The 18,457-nt window shown below is 45.2% G+C and overlaps 2 protein-coding genes across 3 annotated transcripts in view; one reads left to right on the top strand and one right to left on the bottom strand.

The window, feature by feature from the left end:
- Window positions 1–18,457, top strand: part of DOCK1 (dedicator of cytokinesis 1) — a 546,602-nt gene that overhangs the window by 232,990 nt on the left and 295,155 nt on the right. The window lies entirely within an intron of this gene.
- The window catches only part of INSYN2A (inhibitory synaptic factor 2A), a 61,250-nt gene that overhangs the window by 4,372 nt on the left and 38,421 nt on the right, over window positions 1–18,457 (bottom strand). Inside the window, exon 5 of the mRNA XM_032175230.1 lies at window positions 14,036–14,107. Within this exon, the coding sequence (XP_032031121.1) occupies window positions 14,036–14,107 (72 nt within the window). The remainder of the gene's footprint in view (window positions 1–14,035; window positions 14,108–18,457) is intronic.

Raw genomic sequence — 18,457 nt, 5'->3', positions numbered from 1 at the left:
GCCCATGAACGAGCCTCCTAAACTGTAAGATGCAATTTAAATATTATTGTACCATTATTATCTGTTGATCACTAATCTTATAATGGAAACAAGAGCTAAGTAATAAAGATATCTATTAGGGATCTCTTCAACTTGGACATTTAACAGGGAAAACAAGAGCCTGTCAACCGAGTCTGTGAATATATGATATGTTAGGTACAGAAGCGTAATTTTACCAAGGTGCTTTGGTAATATTGAAGGTGTGTTCTCCAGATGGTAACCGTTTCAACAGCCCCAGATTGGTTTTGGGTTATTAGAACAGAGAGAAGGCGCTAGCATCTCCTAGGCTAACAGTACAATTCTGGATACCTGTAATTATTGAATTCCCATTAAGCAACTACATTGGGAATCCTGTTATTAACCAATTTATCACACCAAGGAACCATGTAATCACAGAGTAATCTAATCTGAGTTCTTGTTAACAAAATGACTCGACTTTAGATGTCGAGTTGACTCCTGTTTGCACTCCCCATTACGCTGCCCTGGGAATCTGCAACCAGAGGCAGGTTCCTTGGTAGAGGGCACTTGTGAGTCTGTGAGTGCCCACTTGGAAATGCCTGCAGTGGTGGCCAGCAAGTTGACCCTGAGGTCCGCCCCCCAGCCCATCTCCCCATCTATCACATGTGAGTTGCAGTGGGTCTGCGTATGGGATGATGCAGAAGGAGTAATGTGCATCGTTCTGGACGCTGCTTCCTGCTCAAGGACTTTTCTTGGGGAAGCACACCAAGTCTCTCGGTTGAGTCTGACACATCAAGTCTCTGGGTTGAGTCTGAAGCAGAAACCTGACTGGAGGGGGCAGTAACAGAAGGTTAACAGTCAGGCCAACTCTGGCTGACATCGAACAAAGGTCCCTTTAGTCTTAATAGCTAAATGGATGAAAAGGCAGCAACGCCTGCTCTCCTGATTAGAGTAGTGGACTTGGAGAAAAGCTGCCGGTAGATGTTCCAGGGCACTGGGACTGCCCTGCACACAGACCTCCCTCTGTATTGGAGACAGCGGCTTGTTCAGATAGTGCCTGGGGGCCTGCCTGGTGGAGGGCCCATGGCTGTTGCTTCAGCTTCCCCTTCCTGCTGCCCAGCAGACCTGTGGTAGGAGTTTTGGTTGCCCTACCTGGGGCCACATCTTTGTCCGCTGCTGCCAGCTTCATGGTTATCAGTTTCTCCCCACCTGCAACGCCTTTCTGGGCTCATGGCATGGCTGGCACTCCTTGGCTCCCTGTTTCTCAGGCCCACATAACCTCCTTGTTGTTTGATCAGCTTCCGAAAGGTTGCCCAATCCAGCCTTTCTTATTTGTTTTTGCACTAACCACAAATAATTATTTGTTCCCTTATTACTTGCCTTCATCTTCCTAAATGCATCTTCTCGAATGCAGGCACCATAACCAGGGATGCCATGCGGTCATCCTCTTTCTGTTCCTAGCAACTACAGCAGGGGCTGGGTCCTAGCAGTTGCCTAAGTAATACTGCTAGAATTAAAGAATGAGAACAGAGTCTTAAAAGGCAAATTCTGGCCAGGCACGGTGGCTCACACCTGTAATCCTGGCACTTTGGGAGGCCAAGTTGGGTGGATCACTTGAGATCAGGAGTTCAAGACCAGCCTGGCCAACATAGTGAAACCCCATCTCTACTAAAAATACAAAATTTAGCTGGGTGTGATGGTGCGTGTCTGTAGTCCCAGCTACTTGGGAGGTGGAGGTTGCAGTGAGTTGAGATCGTGCCACTGCACTCCACCCTAGGCAACAGAGTAAGACTCTGTCTTTAAAAAAAAAAAAAAAAGGCAAATTCTACCTCACTTTTAGTCCCAGTTGCCCTGGACTGCTTTATTTTGGGCAAAAATTATGTTGTGTCCTCCCCTGTGTCTTCCCACAATGAGACCCCTTCCTTGCCATAAATAGGGCTCTGCCTGGTGGCAGTGTCAGAACCACTCCAGATGGAGTCTGTGGCCTGGTTCTATTCTATCAGAACTTATCGAAGATCCTGAAACATTTTCTGCAAGACATACTCCTGGCTCCCATGACATGGTCCCCTTCTTTCTGTCTTCTAGGATTCTACAGGAAGATCTTAGATAGGTTGGGTGGGGCCAGCAAGGTCTGCTTGTGAGTGACCAGCTACCACTGTCGCTGTGCTAAGGGGGAGTGTGAGAGTTACTTTATCCCCTTTTCACTTTCTTGTGGACAGAAGGGGGAGGTCTAGTTGGATCTTTTCTGGGCGATGTTTGTTCTGAGCACCATCACGGTCCCAGGCCTCCGGATGTGCTGTGTGGACCTGCTTTCCCAGGGCGGCGCCAGTGCAGGGGCTCATTCTACAGCCACACAGGCACGTGGGAAGCTGGGGCTCCAAAGCTTGTTGTGGTTTCTCAGGACTCTGGCTGTGGCTTTGCACAGCCCCCCTGCAACCTCCCAGGCCTCACTCTCCAGCAGCTCAGGAGGCAGGAGGCTGTGGGTGGTGCTGCTGCCCTCCTGCTGGAGGGATCTGGAGTTTGTAATGCATGGGCAGGGGAGTGTCACTGTCACCAGGAATTCTTACTCCTGGGGAGGAGCAGCAGCCTGGAAAACGTCCTGATTCTTGAGATTCAAAGCATGAGTCTGAAGCAGCTGGAGCCAGGCCAGCCTTACCTGTGCAGGGTGTTCTGTCCTGTAAACACCTGAGTCAAACACAGGCTGTAGATTTTGCTGAATGAGAAGGGAAGATCCCCGGACAGCTGGGGTTGTTGACAAGACACGAATCCCTGGGGACTGTAGGGATTTACCTTTGTAGCCCTCTCCCTGCCTGCACCTCCATTCTCCCTCCAGAGAAGGGAACCATCCACCCAAACACTGTGTGCCTTGGGGCTGTGTCACCCTCGCTGTGCTCTTGGCAACTCCGTGTGATGCATGATTAAAGCAACTGAGAGTAGATTTAATTTCTTGGTTGGTCTTTCCCTTTTCAAAATGAAAGTTTTAAGTGTGGGGACTTTCTTACAACATGATTATTCTGTACATTTCCAAAGAAAGAAGAATCTGCCCTACATCTCAGGCTGCTCTCCAGCCTGCACCCAAGCTTTATTTTCTTCGCAGAGACTGGGCTAGGCTTTGTAGTAACACTTCTCCCCGCTGCCGCATGTGATTTTGCAGAGCGCCATCCTTCTTGCTTCTCTAGCGTATTCTCTGTTTGTCTCATGCTCCTATAAATACTCAGGCCGTGCCACAGTTTCTTTAGCAAGCTATCACTGAATCCTCAAGATAATTTAAGAGGAACACATTTTTAAAGTTGCCTTCTGCAGTCATCCATGTGTGACAGTTAAGAGTTAAAAGCAGGACAGTCTGGTGCCCCGGAGCTTGCTTGTTTTCTGGAAGGGAAGAAAACCCGTAGTCTTTGGGGTCTCTAGCCTCCACAGGGCCGTGTAGCTCGGTGGCCAGCAGGTCAGAGGCCTCTGCCTTTAATTCTCTTTGAATTAGGTCTCAGAGTCTTCCCCAGTGCTAACTGTGGCTCTGCGCTGACTCACACTCTGCCACTGTGGATAAATCACCTCACCTTGGGGACCTGAGCTTTCTTGGCTGTGAAGTGATGGCTGAGATGTGCTCCCACTTCTCACAGGGGTCTCCTGGAACAAGGCCTGGGCCCAGGAGGGCAGGTGCACCAGGATGTGGACTGGCTTTTATTGTGTAGCTTTGGATAGGATCAGCCATGTCCCCAAAGCGCAACAATTTATGTCAACTGACATTGGCGCCAACTTGGCCGGTTTTATGTGAGCGCCATGGTCAACACCAGCATTGTCCAGAGGAAGCTGAAAGTTGGGGTCCAGATCCCAGGCCTGGCTCTCCCCCTTGCATGGGAGGTGAATTTAGGCAAGTCCTTTCTGGGCCTTGGTTTATGGATATGACCCTGGCCACCTCTCCAGGCAATAGAAGAACCAGGACCCCAAATATTTGTTGTTCTTTTCTGAACACATCTCCATGTGCACATCTGAGCGGCACTGGAAATCCAGCATGTCGAGAACCAGATCTTTCCCCCAGCCTGCATCTCTGTCCTTGCAGACTCAGCCTGCAGCCCCCGTTCACCCCCTCGGACGACCGCAGACCCTGGAATCAAGCTCGACTTGCTCCTCCTGCCTCGGCATCCCTGGGTCGAGTGGATTTACCCTCAAAACACCCGGTGTCCTTCCTCTCCGCCCACCTTCCACTGCTCTAGTCCAGAACTCCAGCAGTTTTCTCCTTGGCCATTGAAACAGCTTAGTCTCCCTCACTCTCTGTATTCTCTCCCACTCCAGTTACCAGAGTCACCTTAGGAAAACTGGCAAACTCCTCAAATCCCTGCTTATCCTTCAAAACCTAGGTCACACGTCACTCCTTCTTTCTGTGGATTTTCTAGAATAACGAAGTCCACCCTCCCTCCTGCCTCATCCACACACCTCTGGGATGAGTTGCTGCTCTGGCAGCGTTGTCTCTAGGTTTCTACGAGAGCCTGTCTCCTGTGGGATCGTAGCTGCTTTCCCCCAGGTCTGTGAACTCATTGAGGGATGGACTATGTTTAATTCATCTTTTGTCTGCAGTGCATTTAGCACAGTGCCGGCTCCGAACCTGCTCTATTTGTTTGTTGAATTACAATAAACTGATGAACTGAACCAAATCCCCTCACTTCTAATCTCAGCAAAGTGCTGCTGCCCTATTTTCTGTTTTCATTTAAAATTTATACATTTGTATTATTCTATTTTTTCTGTCTATATGTTATATACTATTCCTATATCATATACCTATATTATACATATTATATATAGATCTCATCCTAAGAGTTTAAAATATCAGTGAGTTGTAGTTACTAGCTTTTCAACACTTTAAACATAGAAATGATTCACTGTAACTTCGTATCCTTCCTTTACCACTATTTTACATAGTAGGTGCATTAATCAATGTTTATGGTATCACTGTAGGGCTTAAAATATCAGAATAAATGGCTAATCCATGACATTAACACTCAAACTATAAGATCTGTCCCCTTTTCCTGGTATACTATGAACAAAAAATTATGATTATAGTTTTTTTTAAAAAAGCATTAGCCAGATATCCTAGCTATATATTTTACTATGAAGGATCCAAAGTTAGAGTTAGACGATGAGCTGAGCTTTCTGAATGCATCTTGGATGTTTTCCCTGACCATACTGGAGAATTTGCTTGACTGAAGCTCATCCTAGGCGCCCATCTTACCTGTGGCGCTCTCTGGAGTGCACCTGCGGCTCTGGGGCCTAAGCCTCATCTAGGTGCCTGGGTCTCAGGGCAGGTCAGATGCACAGGGGTCGGAGAACCTGGCATCCCATAAAATAGTGCCACCGAGGAGCAGAGGCAGACCCAAGTCATTTGGATCGCCTCTGCCCATCATAAGTTCTCCATGAAGAAAGACACCCCATGACTAATAGCACTGCCACATGTCTATGAAGCATATCTTATGCCATCCCCCTAGGAAGCCAGGAAGACGAGTCCTGATAATCGGAGGGGTCGGTCCTTTCTGAGACGTAGCCTGCAGTGCACTGCTGTTCCTGACCTCAGTGAAGAGCAGCCAGTTTTCCAACTTTTGACAGAAACTGTGTTATAACTGCTTTAAAAAGGAGACGACACAGGGTTGTTGTCCTCCTGTTCTAAGCTGGTTGCTGTGAGTCCCTTGTGGCCAGCCCAACCCTGAGTGGGCTCCCATGACCAGGGCCATCACCTTGCCTGCCCGTCTCCTTTTGAAGATGGGAGCCGTCTGTCTAGAGACACGGGTGACGTCCCAGTCTTCCAGTGTTGGAGTGAAGGCTACAAAGCCACCCTGCCTCCCTGGGCCACCAGCCCAGAACCCTGGTTTCTAGATGTGGTCAGGAGCTCTTGCTCCATCCTGATACCCACTGAGAGCGTCATCTCCACTAAATGTAGCAGTGATAGTTCTCATCACACACGGAAACCATTAGCTGCGCGTGTGTGTCATCCGGTGTCACCAGTGACCGGTCTAAATGTCAGCCTGCGCATTCCTGCAGGAGGTCCCTTCTCAAACAGGTTCTTTCAAGATGCCCATCTGTGAGGAAGAACCTTCCCCGGGGACCCCGCACCACTGAATTCCTTAGTCACTCCATTCCCCATGGAATTTCACACGACCCAGCCCTGGACATCGTGGCCAGGACTGCGTCCCGTATTTACCCCCAGAAAAATCTCCATACTCATCTAAAAATGAACTACCTTTATCTTCCCATGAACCTGACAGCGTAGTCCCCTCATGCTGTTTTGGACATTGGTAAATGCCTCCTTAACTTTGACCTTGGGGTATAACCAAAGGCTGGGACTATCAGTATAATTAGCCTTTCTCTGCTAATACATTTTAACTAATTGTTTCACAAATAATATGTTGAGATGCGTAATCAGTTTTTAGTTTTATGGCTGTAACGAGTTTCATAGCATCTAAATAAGAGAATTAAGGTGTTACTAAACATTAGTAAAAATGACTAAACTGAAATCCATACATATTTGAGGGACATAAATAATATATTTTTAGATTTCAAATAGAAAAGAAAAAACTTGGATTATTAGCTTTGGGAATTTTCAAGAAGAATTTTGAGGTCTGTCAGAATCATTCTTTTTTCCTGACTTCACTAAACAAAACTATTTCATTACCCCAGAATAACATTGTGTAAGGTGTTATCCAGGGATTCCTTTCTGTCATCTTCCCACCCTGTCACTCACCGTAAATACTAAGAACAGAGTGCTAAACATTAGGCAAAAGGCGAATTTCCCCCACCTCAGTTCATGCTGCTAAAGAACTTAATATGCACAAGTGGTGGTCATTGAAGCAGGGCTGGAAAGGGCACTTCCATGAAGAGATAATCACTGAATGACAAAGGCTGCAGAGACTCCACTCCAAGTGGTCTCCGGACAGGCTGGAATTGGCACGGATTCTGCATACAAATGCAATTACCACTCTTAACAACAGGTCTCCATTAGTCAGGAGGCGCCCGGTTCTGCCGGCTGTCTTGATCGTGCACTACCCTGACCAGCTTTCTTTTTGCAATACACTTGGAATCAGTCAAGTGCCAGTGTGCGTGATTTTATCTAGAACTCTTTGCACCCTCTGTTTTATGGTCTTATCGGTGTTGTAATAAATTACCAAGAATGATGTGAGAAAATGCAACCCATCGCTTTTGTGAATTCTTCATCCAGTCTCATAATGTTAGATATTTTCCTCATCTTTCCTGAAATCCTCCAGTCATTTGGGGAGGGAACTTGCCTTCTTTTGGAGCTTCCTACTTGAGAAGCCATCAAGGATTGTGATGGACTGGGATGTCTCCAGCCTCTCTAAGGGGGAGTGTTCATGGGTCCCGAGGTTTCCCGTCCATCCTTGGGGGTGCTCTGGCTGTTTCTCCTCCTAGTTCCTGCCAGTTGTTCCTAATGCTCTAGCCTGGAGGGCTCTAGAGAGACCATCCAAATCCTCCCTAACCTGGCCTCCCTCCACGATTATCTTGTTTTCTTTGGAGTCTGCTTTGCCAGGTCAGGCACCCTGGCTTCCTTCACCTCCTCCTCGCCTGCCTTTTACGTCCTTGCACCTGTGGCTCCCGCCTTCAGTACAGAGGGCTCTCTCTCGCCACAGCTCTGTCCTTACCCTCATCCCAGGGTCCCAGGGTAAGGGACATGCATGGAGTTGTCTTCAGCAGCTTCACACTCCTCCCAGTCTCCCAGTGCCTGGTGCAGAGCTTGTCCTTAGGAGGTCCCTTGAAAAACACCTGTTCAATTAATATCCATTAGGACCCCAAATGGAAAGGGCTAAGGCATTTTTATCAAAGTGGTTGTTTAAAATTCCACCTGTCCTTGGCTGGGCATGGTGGCTCATGCCTGTAATCCCAGCACTTTGGGAAGTCGAGGCGGGTGGATCATGAGGTCAGGAGTTTGAGAACAGCCTGGCCAATATGATGAAACCCTATCTCTACTAAAAATTAGCCAGGAGTGGTGGTGCACACACGTAGTCCCAGCTACTCGGGAGGCTGGGGCAGAAGAATTGCCTCAACCCAGGAGGCAGAGGTTGCAGTGAGCCGAGATTGCACCACTGCACTCCAGCCTGGGCAACAGAATGACACTCTGTCTCAAAAAAAAAAAAAAAAAAAAAAAAAAAAAGAGAAATTCCACCTGTCCTTGACCATCACGGATCATATCAAATGGTGAAAGCATGGAGTACACAGCAAGGCGTTTCACAAGCTCCCCCTCTCTGTGGTGTCAGACAAGTGGCACGGAGCCTTATGGCATTCCCATCCAGTCAGGTTCCGAGCCCACTCATTGATCCACTGCAGAATTATTAGTGTCACTTGAGGCCACTTTGTGTGGTGGCTGTGATGATCCAGAAATGAAGCAGGCACAGCGTGCTCTGGGAGGATGTGGTCACTCAGGGCTTGCAACTAATGGTAGGAATTCTGCCACTTTACGAGAAGATTCTAAATTCTGGGAAAGATGCTGTTTAATGAATCTGAGTCAGAATTCCTGTTATGTTTTAAATCTTGCTTGCATCTCCAAAAGCCTTTGGATTGCAGTTGGTCCCCGTTATTTTCATGAAAATGCACACATTAGAATTCAGGCCATTTTGTTGCAGTACTATGTTACAAATTAACCATTTCAGCAAAGGAGAGAATGGCTGGTTTGCCGATGATATGTTTCATTGTTCCTTTCTGAAACCACATCCGAACAAAAGGTGAATCATCAGTGGTGTGACTCATCAGATTAGTCCGACAAAAGAATTACCAAAATAGGGCTGGAGAGAAGAAATTTCAACTGCTTATGAGCAAAGATTATATTAGTAATTTATCCACAAAACATTTTCTGAAATAATTACAGCATATTTTGACAAGAAATATGGAAGATAAGCCAGAAGTTTTACTAAAGAAAACGGAAACTGGAATCTCTTTTAATCTTCTTTCATGCTGAGATGGTTTTAATTAGAGTAGCACAATTGGTCTAGATCACAACCGAAGGGATGTCTGTCATCTTAGAAAAAGATGTAGCTGTGTCAACCGTCTCAAAATTTGTCAAAGAGATCACTTTTGGTACTTGGGGTTTCAGTGGTCTAGGAAGAAGCCCATCAATCCTCTGCCGAAGAAGGTTGCTCAGCTGTGAGTCAATAGATTTGCCAATAAGGGAGAGGTGTTTTGCAGCTGAGAAATGCCTTGTGACTCTCCACACTTTTACTCTTCTGTGCACTGTCTCTTGAAACCCATAGTTCCATCCCTTGCAAAATTGTAAAAAAGCAGCTCCTGGGATTTCAGATCTGGAAGGGACCTTGATGATCCATCCCTTAGTGCAACCCCAGAGGACCTGGAGACTGAACAGACACCCCACCCAAGAGAGAGGGCAGAAGCTCAGCCCTAACCTTGCAGGTACGTGGCAGGCTGTCACGAGCTGATGTTTCTCACCTTTCGCTTGTCGTACTGGTGGCTTTCCCCCCCCCGAAATTGCATCAAGACCTTTTGTCCTTTTGATGCTTTTCCCTAGTCCTCTATATTTCCATGAAAGAATTATTTTTCATAGAGAAATATGTACCGCCTCCCATGGCAAAGGCACACATTTATTACAGGGCTGTGTTGCTAAAGCCGCAGGCAGCCAGGTCTTGAACACAGTATCCTTTTCATCTCCTTGGGCCAGGCATTACTGGAAACACGATGGATAGCTATGCTGCTCAGAGAGGGTAATTGGGTTTCGAGTGAAAAGCAGTGTTTAAATACAAGACAGGCAGGGTCAAATTCATTGCCCTCCAGGGATTTTGGCCTTCCAGAAAGCAGGGTGTGACAAATTACAATGTGTGAACACTGGCAGCTGTGATGGCCCCACATGTTCTCAAGCCTCTGGGACAACCACAGTCATGTGACATTTTAAGATTTATTTTGAAATTCCTTTAAGCTACCCAATCCCAGGGTGTTCCAGGCATCCCATGGTGCATATGGAGAAGTGGGTTGTAATGGTGGTGTAGGGACTCACAGGAAAGTTCCTGAACTCCCGGATTCAGGCCCTTGCAACTAAGAGCCAGGCTTTGGTCTGACCGCAAGGACTGTAACCTGAGCTACACTTTCCCCTGCTGGTGGAATTGTCTCTCTCCAGATTCGTATGCAGGAATTCAAGGAGGACTTGCCTGTAAGTTTGCGTGTGAGAACAAGACATGGACTTAGATTTGTAAAGCCTTTGAGATTTGGAGACACCCTCTGGCTCACTTGGAGTCTATCCTTCCGAGATGCTGTGGCCACCCATGTACACTGCTACTGAGTCACCTGAATAGGTGATTCCTCCTGCCCAAGGACTCACTGGGTTCTGAACACTTTTCTACCGAAGAAACCTCCATTCTTAAGCTTCTGACATTTGGGGGTTGACTCACAGGACTGAACGGAAGCTGCGAAGTCATCCAGCTCCATCCCCATTGCTCACCCTCCCCTTTCTCTTTGCTCAGTGAGACCCTGAGGGAAGTTACCTCTCACTGTATATCAGCAACTCTCAGCCACCAGGGCAGAATCAGACAGACCTGAGGCTTCCCAGAGCCAGTCCAAGTATCTGTTCCTCCTAGTATACCAGTGTTTGGTAGTCAGATAGGATTACATAAGCCCTCTTAGCTGATGTGCTAGATTAACCACATGGCCCTGTCCTTTCACGATATAAGTGGTGCACCCATGATGCTGGGACCCTTAACTAACTGGCTTCTCTGTCTTTGTCCTGTGACTCTCTGTCCTTGCTTCTCAAGCTTCATGCTTACTGAGAGGATGCTAGATTTGTTCCTGGACCTGTTTATACAATTAGTACCCACTATTGAAATGATGTGATTATTGAATGTCATGCAGACCAATGAGGCATGAGAAGATAGTCATTGCTGTGGGTTCAATGCTTTGGAAAGAGTGGGGTACCACAAAATACTCAACGAAAAAGTTAGGGACAGGCCAAGTATGGATTTAGAAGGATTCTGATCTCAGATTCTGCCACAGGACTTTGCTCCAGTTTAAAGACAGGAAAATTGGTGTGGCTCATGGCAGATAATTTGGAACTGTAGTGGGGGTGCCACATTCAAGGAAAACGTCTGGGCCTCCCCTCTAAAGGCTGCCCTAACTTGAAATCATTCAAATGTGAGATTTTAATTCATGCGATTCAAATTAAAATAACATGTTTAAGTACATGTCAATTTTTTATGATTTCCCCATTGATTGATTTTTCAATTAATGGACCAGAAGTGAGCTTTCACTCCCTTTATCATCTCTTCCTGCAGACCTCAGAAAACTCTTATCCAACATAATAACCACCATAAGAGTAATTGCTAAACTTTAATTATTTCCATTATAACATGATAGGGAATTTAGGAAGCAGCATTTGATGAGCTCTCTATGTTCAACTTGGTAGTCATAGTGCAGTCTTTATTTGAGTACTAGTTCATTTCTTGAGTTTCACACTAGTTTATTTCATTGACAGGACTCAATGAAATAAAAAGACTTTGGGAAGCAGCAGGAGTCCAGCCAAAATATTACTCTGCAGACTGTCCTGGGACCAAAAGCCTTCTAGGGTAACCTCTGTAGCAGAAGTTTGGCTGTTGTAGGGATGTTTTGTCATTGTGACCACTCCAAAGGGAGTGATTTTAAAAATCAGGAAAGATCTAAAACTCCACTATTCCTCAAACACTACCTCTTCCAGGATGCTTCTCCCATTTATAAGGGGGTGACAGTCGGGTCTGCGGGGCTACCAAGGGTCACATCTCTATTCAGTTTCTGAAGATGCCACCAAAATCACCCGTCTGTAAAATCTCATCTGCGGTAAAAGTTCTCGATGAGTAGTCATGCATTTTCCCTGTTCGTGTGAGATAACCAGAGCGATCACAGTGCCTCACCCTCTACCTAGTGAGGCTTCCTAAATCTTAGCAAATTCCTGTGGTGCTTGGTCACCCACAATTCTTGTAGCAAGTGGACCAGTGGCTGATGTATTGGGATTCATGTAGAGTGATGTTTCAGCCAGTTCAAAACAGTGACCACTCGAGTAATTCCTGAAAAGGCAGATTTCTGTCTTTCAGAGACTTACTCAGTCACTTTTAATACACTTTTTGTAAGAGTGAATTCTGGATTTAGAGCTAAGTTCATTTAAATTATTTCAGTTATGTTAGTGTTCTCATATATATATATACATATATATATGTATGCATATATATATATATATATTTTTTTTTTTTTTTTTTCCCCCGATCACCCACAGAATATTAACGTAGGTTTAGGCTGAACAGCTCATTCTCTGAAGCTACCCTGGACGTCTTGACTCACTGTTGCTTGGTTGCGTTAAAGACGGTATGAGCTTTAGCTCCCAAAGTAACAGAAGCTGAACTCTGAGTATATGCCGGGTCATCTACACTCTGCACTTCCTAACGTACTGATGTTAGTGAAGGGTAATTTTATGTCAGTGTTATAACCCTTCGTTGTTGATTCAAAATTCTCTTTTGCAATGTGAGTGGAGTGAAAAGTTTCCCATGAAGCAAACTTCTCTGATCTGTTGCTATCATTGAGTTTCTAATTTGGAGGAATTGTTGAAGAAAAGACCTGCATGGATGCCTCATTTTAACCTCCTCACTGGCAATTGCCAAGGACAGTCAGCAGCTTGGCGTGCCATGCCAGGCTGCTGCAGGGGCTCCTCCTCCCTTCCTGCTGCAGGAGGCCTTACCAGTTTGTGTGTGCCTCTTACAGCACTCTAAGGTGGGGATGGTTTCAGTAAGGTGGGCTTTTTCAACCTCAGCACTATTGACATTTGGGACTAGATAGCTCTTAGTTGTGGGGATTGCCCTGTGCAGGCAGCATGGGATGCCAGCAGCATTCTTGGCCTCTACCTGCTACCTAACCACCAGCAGCTCCTCAGTTGTGGCAACTGAAAACATCTCCTTCCAGACTTTGCAAATGGCCCATTGGTTGAGAACCTCTGCGGTTAAGGAATGTGCTAATGTGACCTTTGGTGCCCATCTCTACCTGTGGTTTCTTCTGTCTCCTCCCAGACAAGGTCTCCAGGTGACCCAGCTTTGCTTTTGCTTTTAAGGAACCTGGGCCCTGTCTGGGATGCTCTGTCTGGATCGGAGGCACGGACGGCCAGATCTAGGCTTTCCCTTAGGAGAGAACTCTGATGGGTCCAAGATTGTGTAGCCTCAAGCCTCTTTGCTCTCCCCATGTCTGTGTTCTTAAGGCAGAGGACAGTAACTTTGAATAACTTTTTAGAGGGTGTTTTGGTTTGATCATTGTTTTTTGATAATTTGGTGGATCACTAAAATTATTCTCCAGTCTAAACTTTAGAAAAAGAACTTATAACATTTCTCACTGCTTTTATATTTTGTTGGTGAAAAATTACATTTGCAAAAAGAAAAGAAAAAAGGATAGCCATCCTTCTGAAGGTTTTGACTGTATCTTAAAATCCTAAATTACTGATGAAAGCCAAGCACAGCTCCTTCCTGTTGGGAGTTTCTGCTGTATTCTTGTTGACGTCAGTCATATAAACAAACTTCAAATTAAAACTCACAAGGAACAGCTGTAGGGGCTCTGGAGCGGGGGTTCTGCCCCGAGACAGGCATGCAGCACCATCCTTGAGAGTTCCCAGGAAATAAAATTCCGTATTTGGTGTGAGCAGCCCAGGTCTTTCCATGGTATTCCTAGCACATACAGTGTGGTTTCAAGCCTTTGATCTATACCCTCTGAAGGGCCTATGTTTTACGGCCTTTCCAGAACACACAGCCCAGGGCTCACACCTATCGATTCCAAGGGAGCAAGCCATCAAACTTATACCAATTCTTGAAACCACTAAGATACATTTGCAAGATAAATGGGTTGAAGCTCTCCTACATCCCATGGTTCTATACTTGGGGTGGGGTATTTAGAGGTAGCTTAGAATTACAATCAAGTAAGGTCCTTCACTTTTTGTCTGATAGAATCATCCCAGCATGGCCCCAGATTGTTCTTGCATTTGTGGGTAAACATCATTTGTCACTCATAATAAGAAAGTGGGAAGAGGAGAACGTTAACATACCTATAGATAATACATGCACTGTTCCTGCATGTGTCACAATTAGCTGTGTCTTGCCCCGTCCGATATGAAAGCCTACAAGATAAGAACAGGAGAGCATTACAAGCGGTGGCTGGGGGTCACTGGCTTTATAGAGCAGATGCCTCAAATCAGATGCCTTCCCAATGCCAAGCTCATCATGGTCATGGAAATTGATTAATGCGTGTTTCCCCGTTTGCTCCTGTCTCTGCTTTCGTTGTACAAAACCAATGCAACACCTACAGCTAAGATGATATTTAAGTTAAATTTAGAAGTGAACATAAGCTCCTGGATGAAGTAAATAATATGATTTTGTTATAAGCACAGGGAATGTGGGATGTTTCAATGCAGATTTATGGTGTTTTAAAGACACTTTGAGGAAAAACCAACCACGGATACATATGCTGACTCCATGGCTTATGTTTGCTGTACCCCGGCCGTCCTGCTAGAACCAGGACTGGCAAAGTGCAGCCTGCAGGCCAAATCCCTCCGGGGCCTGGTTTTGTCCAGCAAAGTAAGAATGGATTTTACATTTTTAAGCGCTTGAAAAAAAAAATTGAAAGCATATAATATTTGTGACACATGGAAATGATCTGAAATTCAAATTTCAGTGTCCATGAATAACGTTTTTACTTTTGACAATAAAATGGTGAAAATTTTTATGAAAAGACCTATTTCTAGTATCCTCAATTTTGCCTCCTGGTCTGCAAATCCCTGAACATTTACTCTCTGGCTCTTTAAAGAAAAAAATGCCAAGCCTTATGTTAGAATGTCTTACTGCCATTGCCATAACTTCTGAGTTACTTTCCCTGGCTTTATTCTCTGGTGAGTTCTGTCAGACCGCCAAGGCCAGGCAGATTTTGGCCTTTGTAGGGGAGGTTGCTAATTCTCCCCCCTAATTAAAAAATTAATAATAATAACCTTGGGGTTTTTCTGTAGTGTATTGTTGAAGGTTGTATAAACATAAAGCATTGATGTTGAGAATTTTCTGGACCGGGCTGGAGTTGCCTTGGCTATTTCTTGGTCCAGCCACCCAGGAACAGTTGGGGAGTGTTTTGTGCTTTCACAGTTCCTCCTATTTCATCCAGCCTTTTCTCTCTGACATTTTTAACATGCAGATGTGTATTTTCTGAATATTATTTTGTGTCCAGGCACAGACATGATAACCGGAATGTTAAATTTGTGGCAGGAGGAAAGCTCCCATCTGAATTGGCTTATAAACACTTTGGGGGCAAATTTCCATGTACAGAGCTACTCACCAGAGTAACAGTGTGCACAGAAGGTCTTCTGTCAACACTGCTAGTCAGTATTTTTTATCCCCTTTGCTATGTAAACTTCTCTGCATCATGGGTTTTAAATTGAAAATAACTTTTGTTTTCCTCATTATATTTTCTGTTACATCAACATTTGACAAAAGGATTGTCTGCTACATGCTGGGATTGTCTGAGTGCGCTTGCAAAACTCAGACATGACGTCGCAGTTCTGTGCAGTTTGTTGATCAAGTGACCATATTCTGCTCCAAAGTGTTGCCAAGCAATTTCTGCGATTCATCATATTTCATCTGGAATTGGAATTACAGTATGGCTGTCTCTATCGTCTTTCCATCATCACCTCCCACATTGGGTGCCTTTGGAATCCCACATCAGGCCATTCCATTCTCCCATTGGCTTTGTCAGGAGAGAGGGGGATGAACAGCCTGTGCCTTATCCCCTCCCCTTGTTCCTCACCAGACACGGTGATTTTTCAGTCCTTACCCCTTTCCTCCTCATGGCAAGCCCCAAGAATGCATTCCTCCTGCACCTTCCCACCTGGCTCCAGATTTGTCCACTCTATGCCAAGGCTCTTCCACATCATGACATCACCCTTTTCCCTTCTCTCTTGCCCTATATAGACTTAGAGCCTTTCTCCATCAGCTAATTCTTCTGGAGCTTGGCTCTAAGCTCAGTGCTGACCAAGGTCATTTTGCACAGTGAAGTCAGTGCCATCCTTGAGCTCAGGTGCTGGCAATGGCACGGTCCACGCCGAATGTGTTGTTAAACCGTTGGCTTGGGTTGCAGATGAGGTACTGCTCTACTGTTGTGTTGTGCTAGTGGGTATAAGCCAGCAGTCAGGAGAAAGAGTACCTAGTACTTGTCTGTATGTGCTAGTCGTGTCCAAATTTTAGGTTCTCACAGTGGGCGAAACCAGGGATATTTAGTTTTCTGAAGGCTCTCTTTTTGTGCTCACAGGAAAGTGTGAATTCTAAGCTTATAGAACCTTCCTGCCGTAAACCTCAGGGCAAATCTCTATCAAGCCTCATCAACATCAACACTTGTTCCTTGCCCAGTGTCCAAGTTTCCCAGTGCCTCACTTGCATTAGAGCCCTGAGCCTTCTAATTATGCTAGCCTCACTTACAGAGGAGCATACAGTCACACTCAGGTCCAGGATCTCATTATTCTTAGACCCCAGGCTTCTGATGCTCCCTGTCACCTCGTCTGTGCTCTGGGGCTGGTGTTCTGCACCACATGTAATTGGCAGCTTGGGATAGGCAATGAACCTGACAGTGAGAGGACAAAGGCTTCAGGCACCTGAAATGTACAAGAGGAATCTTCCAGGACCTTGGAGTTCTTCAGTAAGAAATTGCTTTTCTGAATCTTTTCTTTTCTTTCTTTCTTTCTTTTTTTTTTTTTGAGACTGAGTTTCATTCCTGTTGCTCAAGCTGGAGTGCAATGGGCACAATCTGGGCTCACTACAACCTCCGCCTCCTGGGTTCAAGCGATTCTCCTGCCTCAGCCTACCGAGTAGCTGGGATTACAGGCATACGCCACCATGCCTGGCTAATTTTGTATTTTTAGTAGAGACGAGGTTTCTCCATATTGGTCAGGCTGGTCTTGAACTCCCAACCTCAAGTGATCTTCCTGCCTCGGCCTCCCAAAGTGCTGGGATTACAGGCGTGCGCCACCGTGCCTGGCCTGAGAAATTGCTCTTCTAAAGCCCTTCCTGAAAAGACTTTACTGCAATCACTTTGTAGAAAGCACATATTCCTCCATTACAGTCAGTAAGCAAATAGTTATTAAGTACATACTAAGTGTCAAACATTTTTCTGGCTCTACAGGAGACATTTGCGAATGAGATGGAGTCCTTGTCCTGACAAAGCTCACAGTGGCGCGGGAGTGGCAGAAGGGCAACATGAATGCATAAAAGAGCGAACGGTTAATTTTTGATACTGCTGAGTGTTAAGGAAGTGTTGTGAAGCAGTATTTTGGCCTAGAATGAACTCTAAGGAGGTGACATTTTTAGTGAGACCTAGATGGTAATGAAAAAGCAGTCAGTCCTCTGCTGATCCAGGGTTGGGGGTTGCAAACACAAAGACCATCACGTGTTAACATCCTGCAGTGGGAATGATGTTTCTCTGTTTGCAAGTCAGAAAAAAAGGCCAGTGCTGCTGGAATAGATGCAGCAGGTGAGAGTGGGGAGAGATGAGGACAGGTGTATAAAATGAGAGGCCCTTTGGGCATTATTTTAAATTGAATGGGAAGCCACTATAGAGTTTTTCTTATAGGTGGTTGAATGACATGGAAACACTTCTTGACTTTTACTGTCAATCCTCTCCTTCTGTAACATCATTTTAACTCAATTTCCTTTCTCTTGCTTCTTTTATTTACAACCAAGCCCAATTCACCAATTCCTGAGAAAATGGCATGGTTTGGCTGACGTTTATTGGTAAGAAGCAAAGGAGTCATTATGTTTTCTTTGTGTGGAGATATATCTGTGGTCATTCTTTTTTCAGCTAGTTTAAAACAGTGGGTGGTCTGTCAGTTTCTACATATATGTATGTTTCTCCCATGTGTGAGAATTATTTTTAGGACTTCATCACCATGAAGGTGAGGTTTTGTTTAAGTTTTGTTTAGGATCTTCCTTTTGTTTAAAGGAATCAATTGTTTGGAGTCCATGAATGTCAGCAGGAGATTAATTTGTGAATAAAATTTAAAGTGTTGACCTTGTCATGTGGTTAATTCACAGGCGGCTGCCAGTAGCTGATGTCAATCAGGGTATGCCTGCTAAAATTTTATTAAGCACGAGAGTGTTCTCAATAGAGGGCTTAAAACTATGTAATCCATTGTGCTTATTGCTTTGATAATCCATCTAATTGTCCTTGAAGCTTCCAAGCTGTAGGGTTTGGCTTCACTGATAATTTTATGGTCACATTAATAATTGGGCTGCAGCATCTGAATATGTTCTCCAAATAGAGATGAAACAGATAAGTTATTTCTACAGGACAGGGAACACAGAGTGCTGTTATGGAATTTCCCTATTTTTTCCTTCTCAACTTGGAAACACATCAGAAAACAGTACTTTGAATGATTCTCTGTAGCCATTGCCATAAGGAAGAACAATCTAAAAACTTTAAACTGCTAGAGCAGATT

This window comes from Hylobates moloch, unplaced genomic scaffold, assembly GCF_009828535.3.
Source record: "Hylobates moloch isolate HMO894 unplaced genomic scaffold, HMol_V3 SCAFFOLD_3, whole genome shotgun sequence".
NCBI classification, from domain to species: Eukaryota; Metazoa; Chordata; class Mammalia; order Primates; family Hylobatidae; genus Hylobates; species Hylobates moloch.
This window is presented reverse-complemented; position numbering and strand designations above follow the sequence as displayed.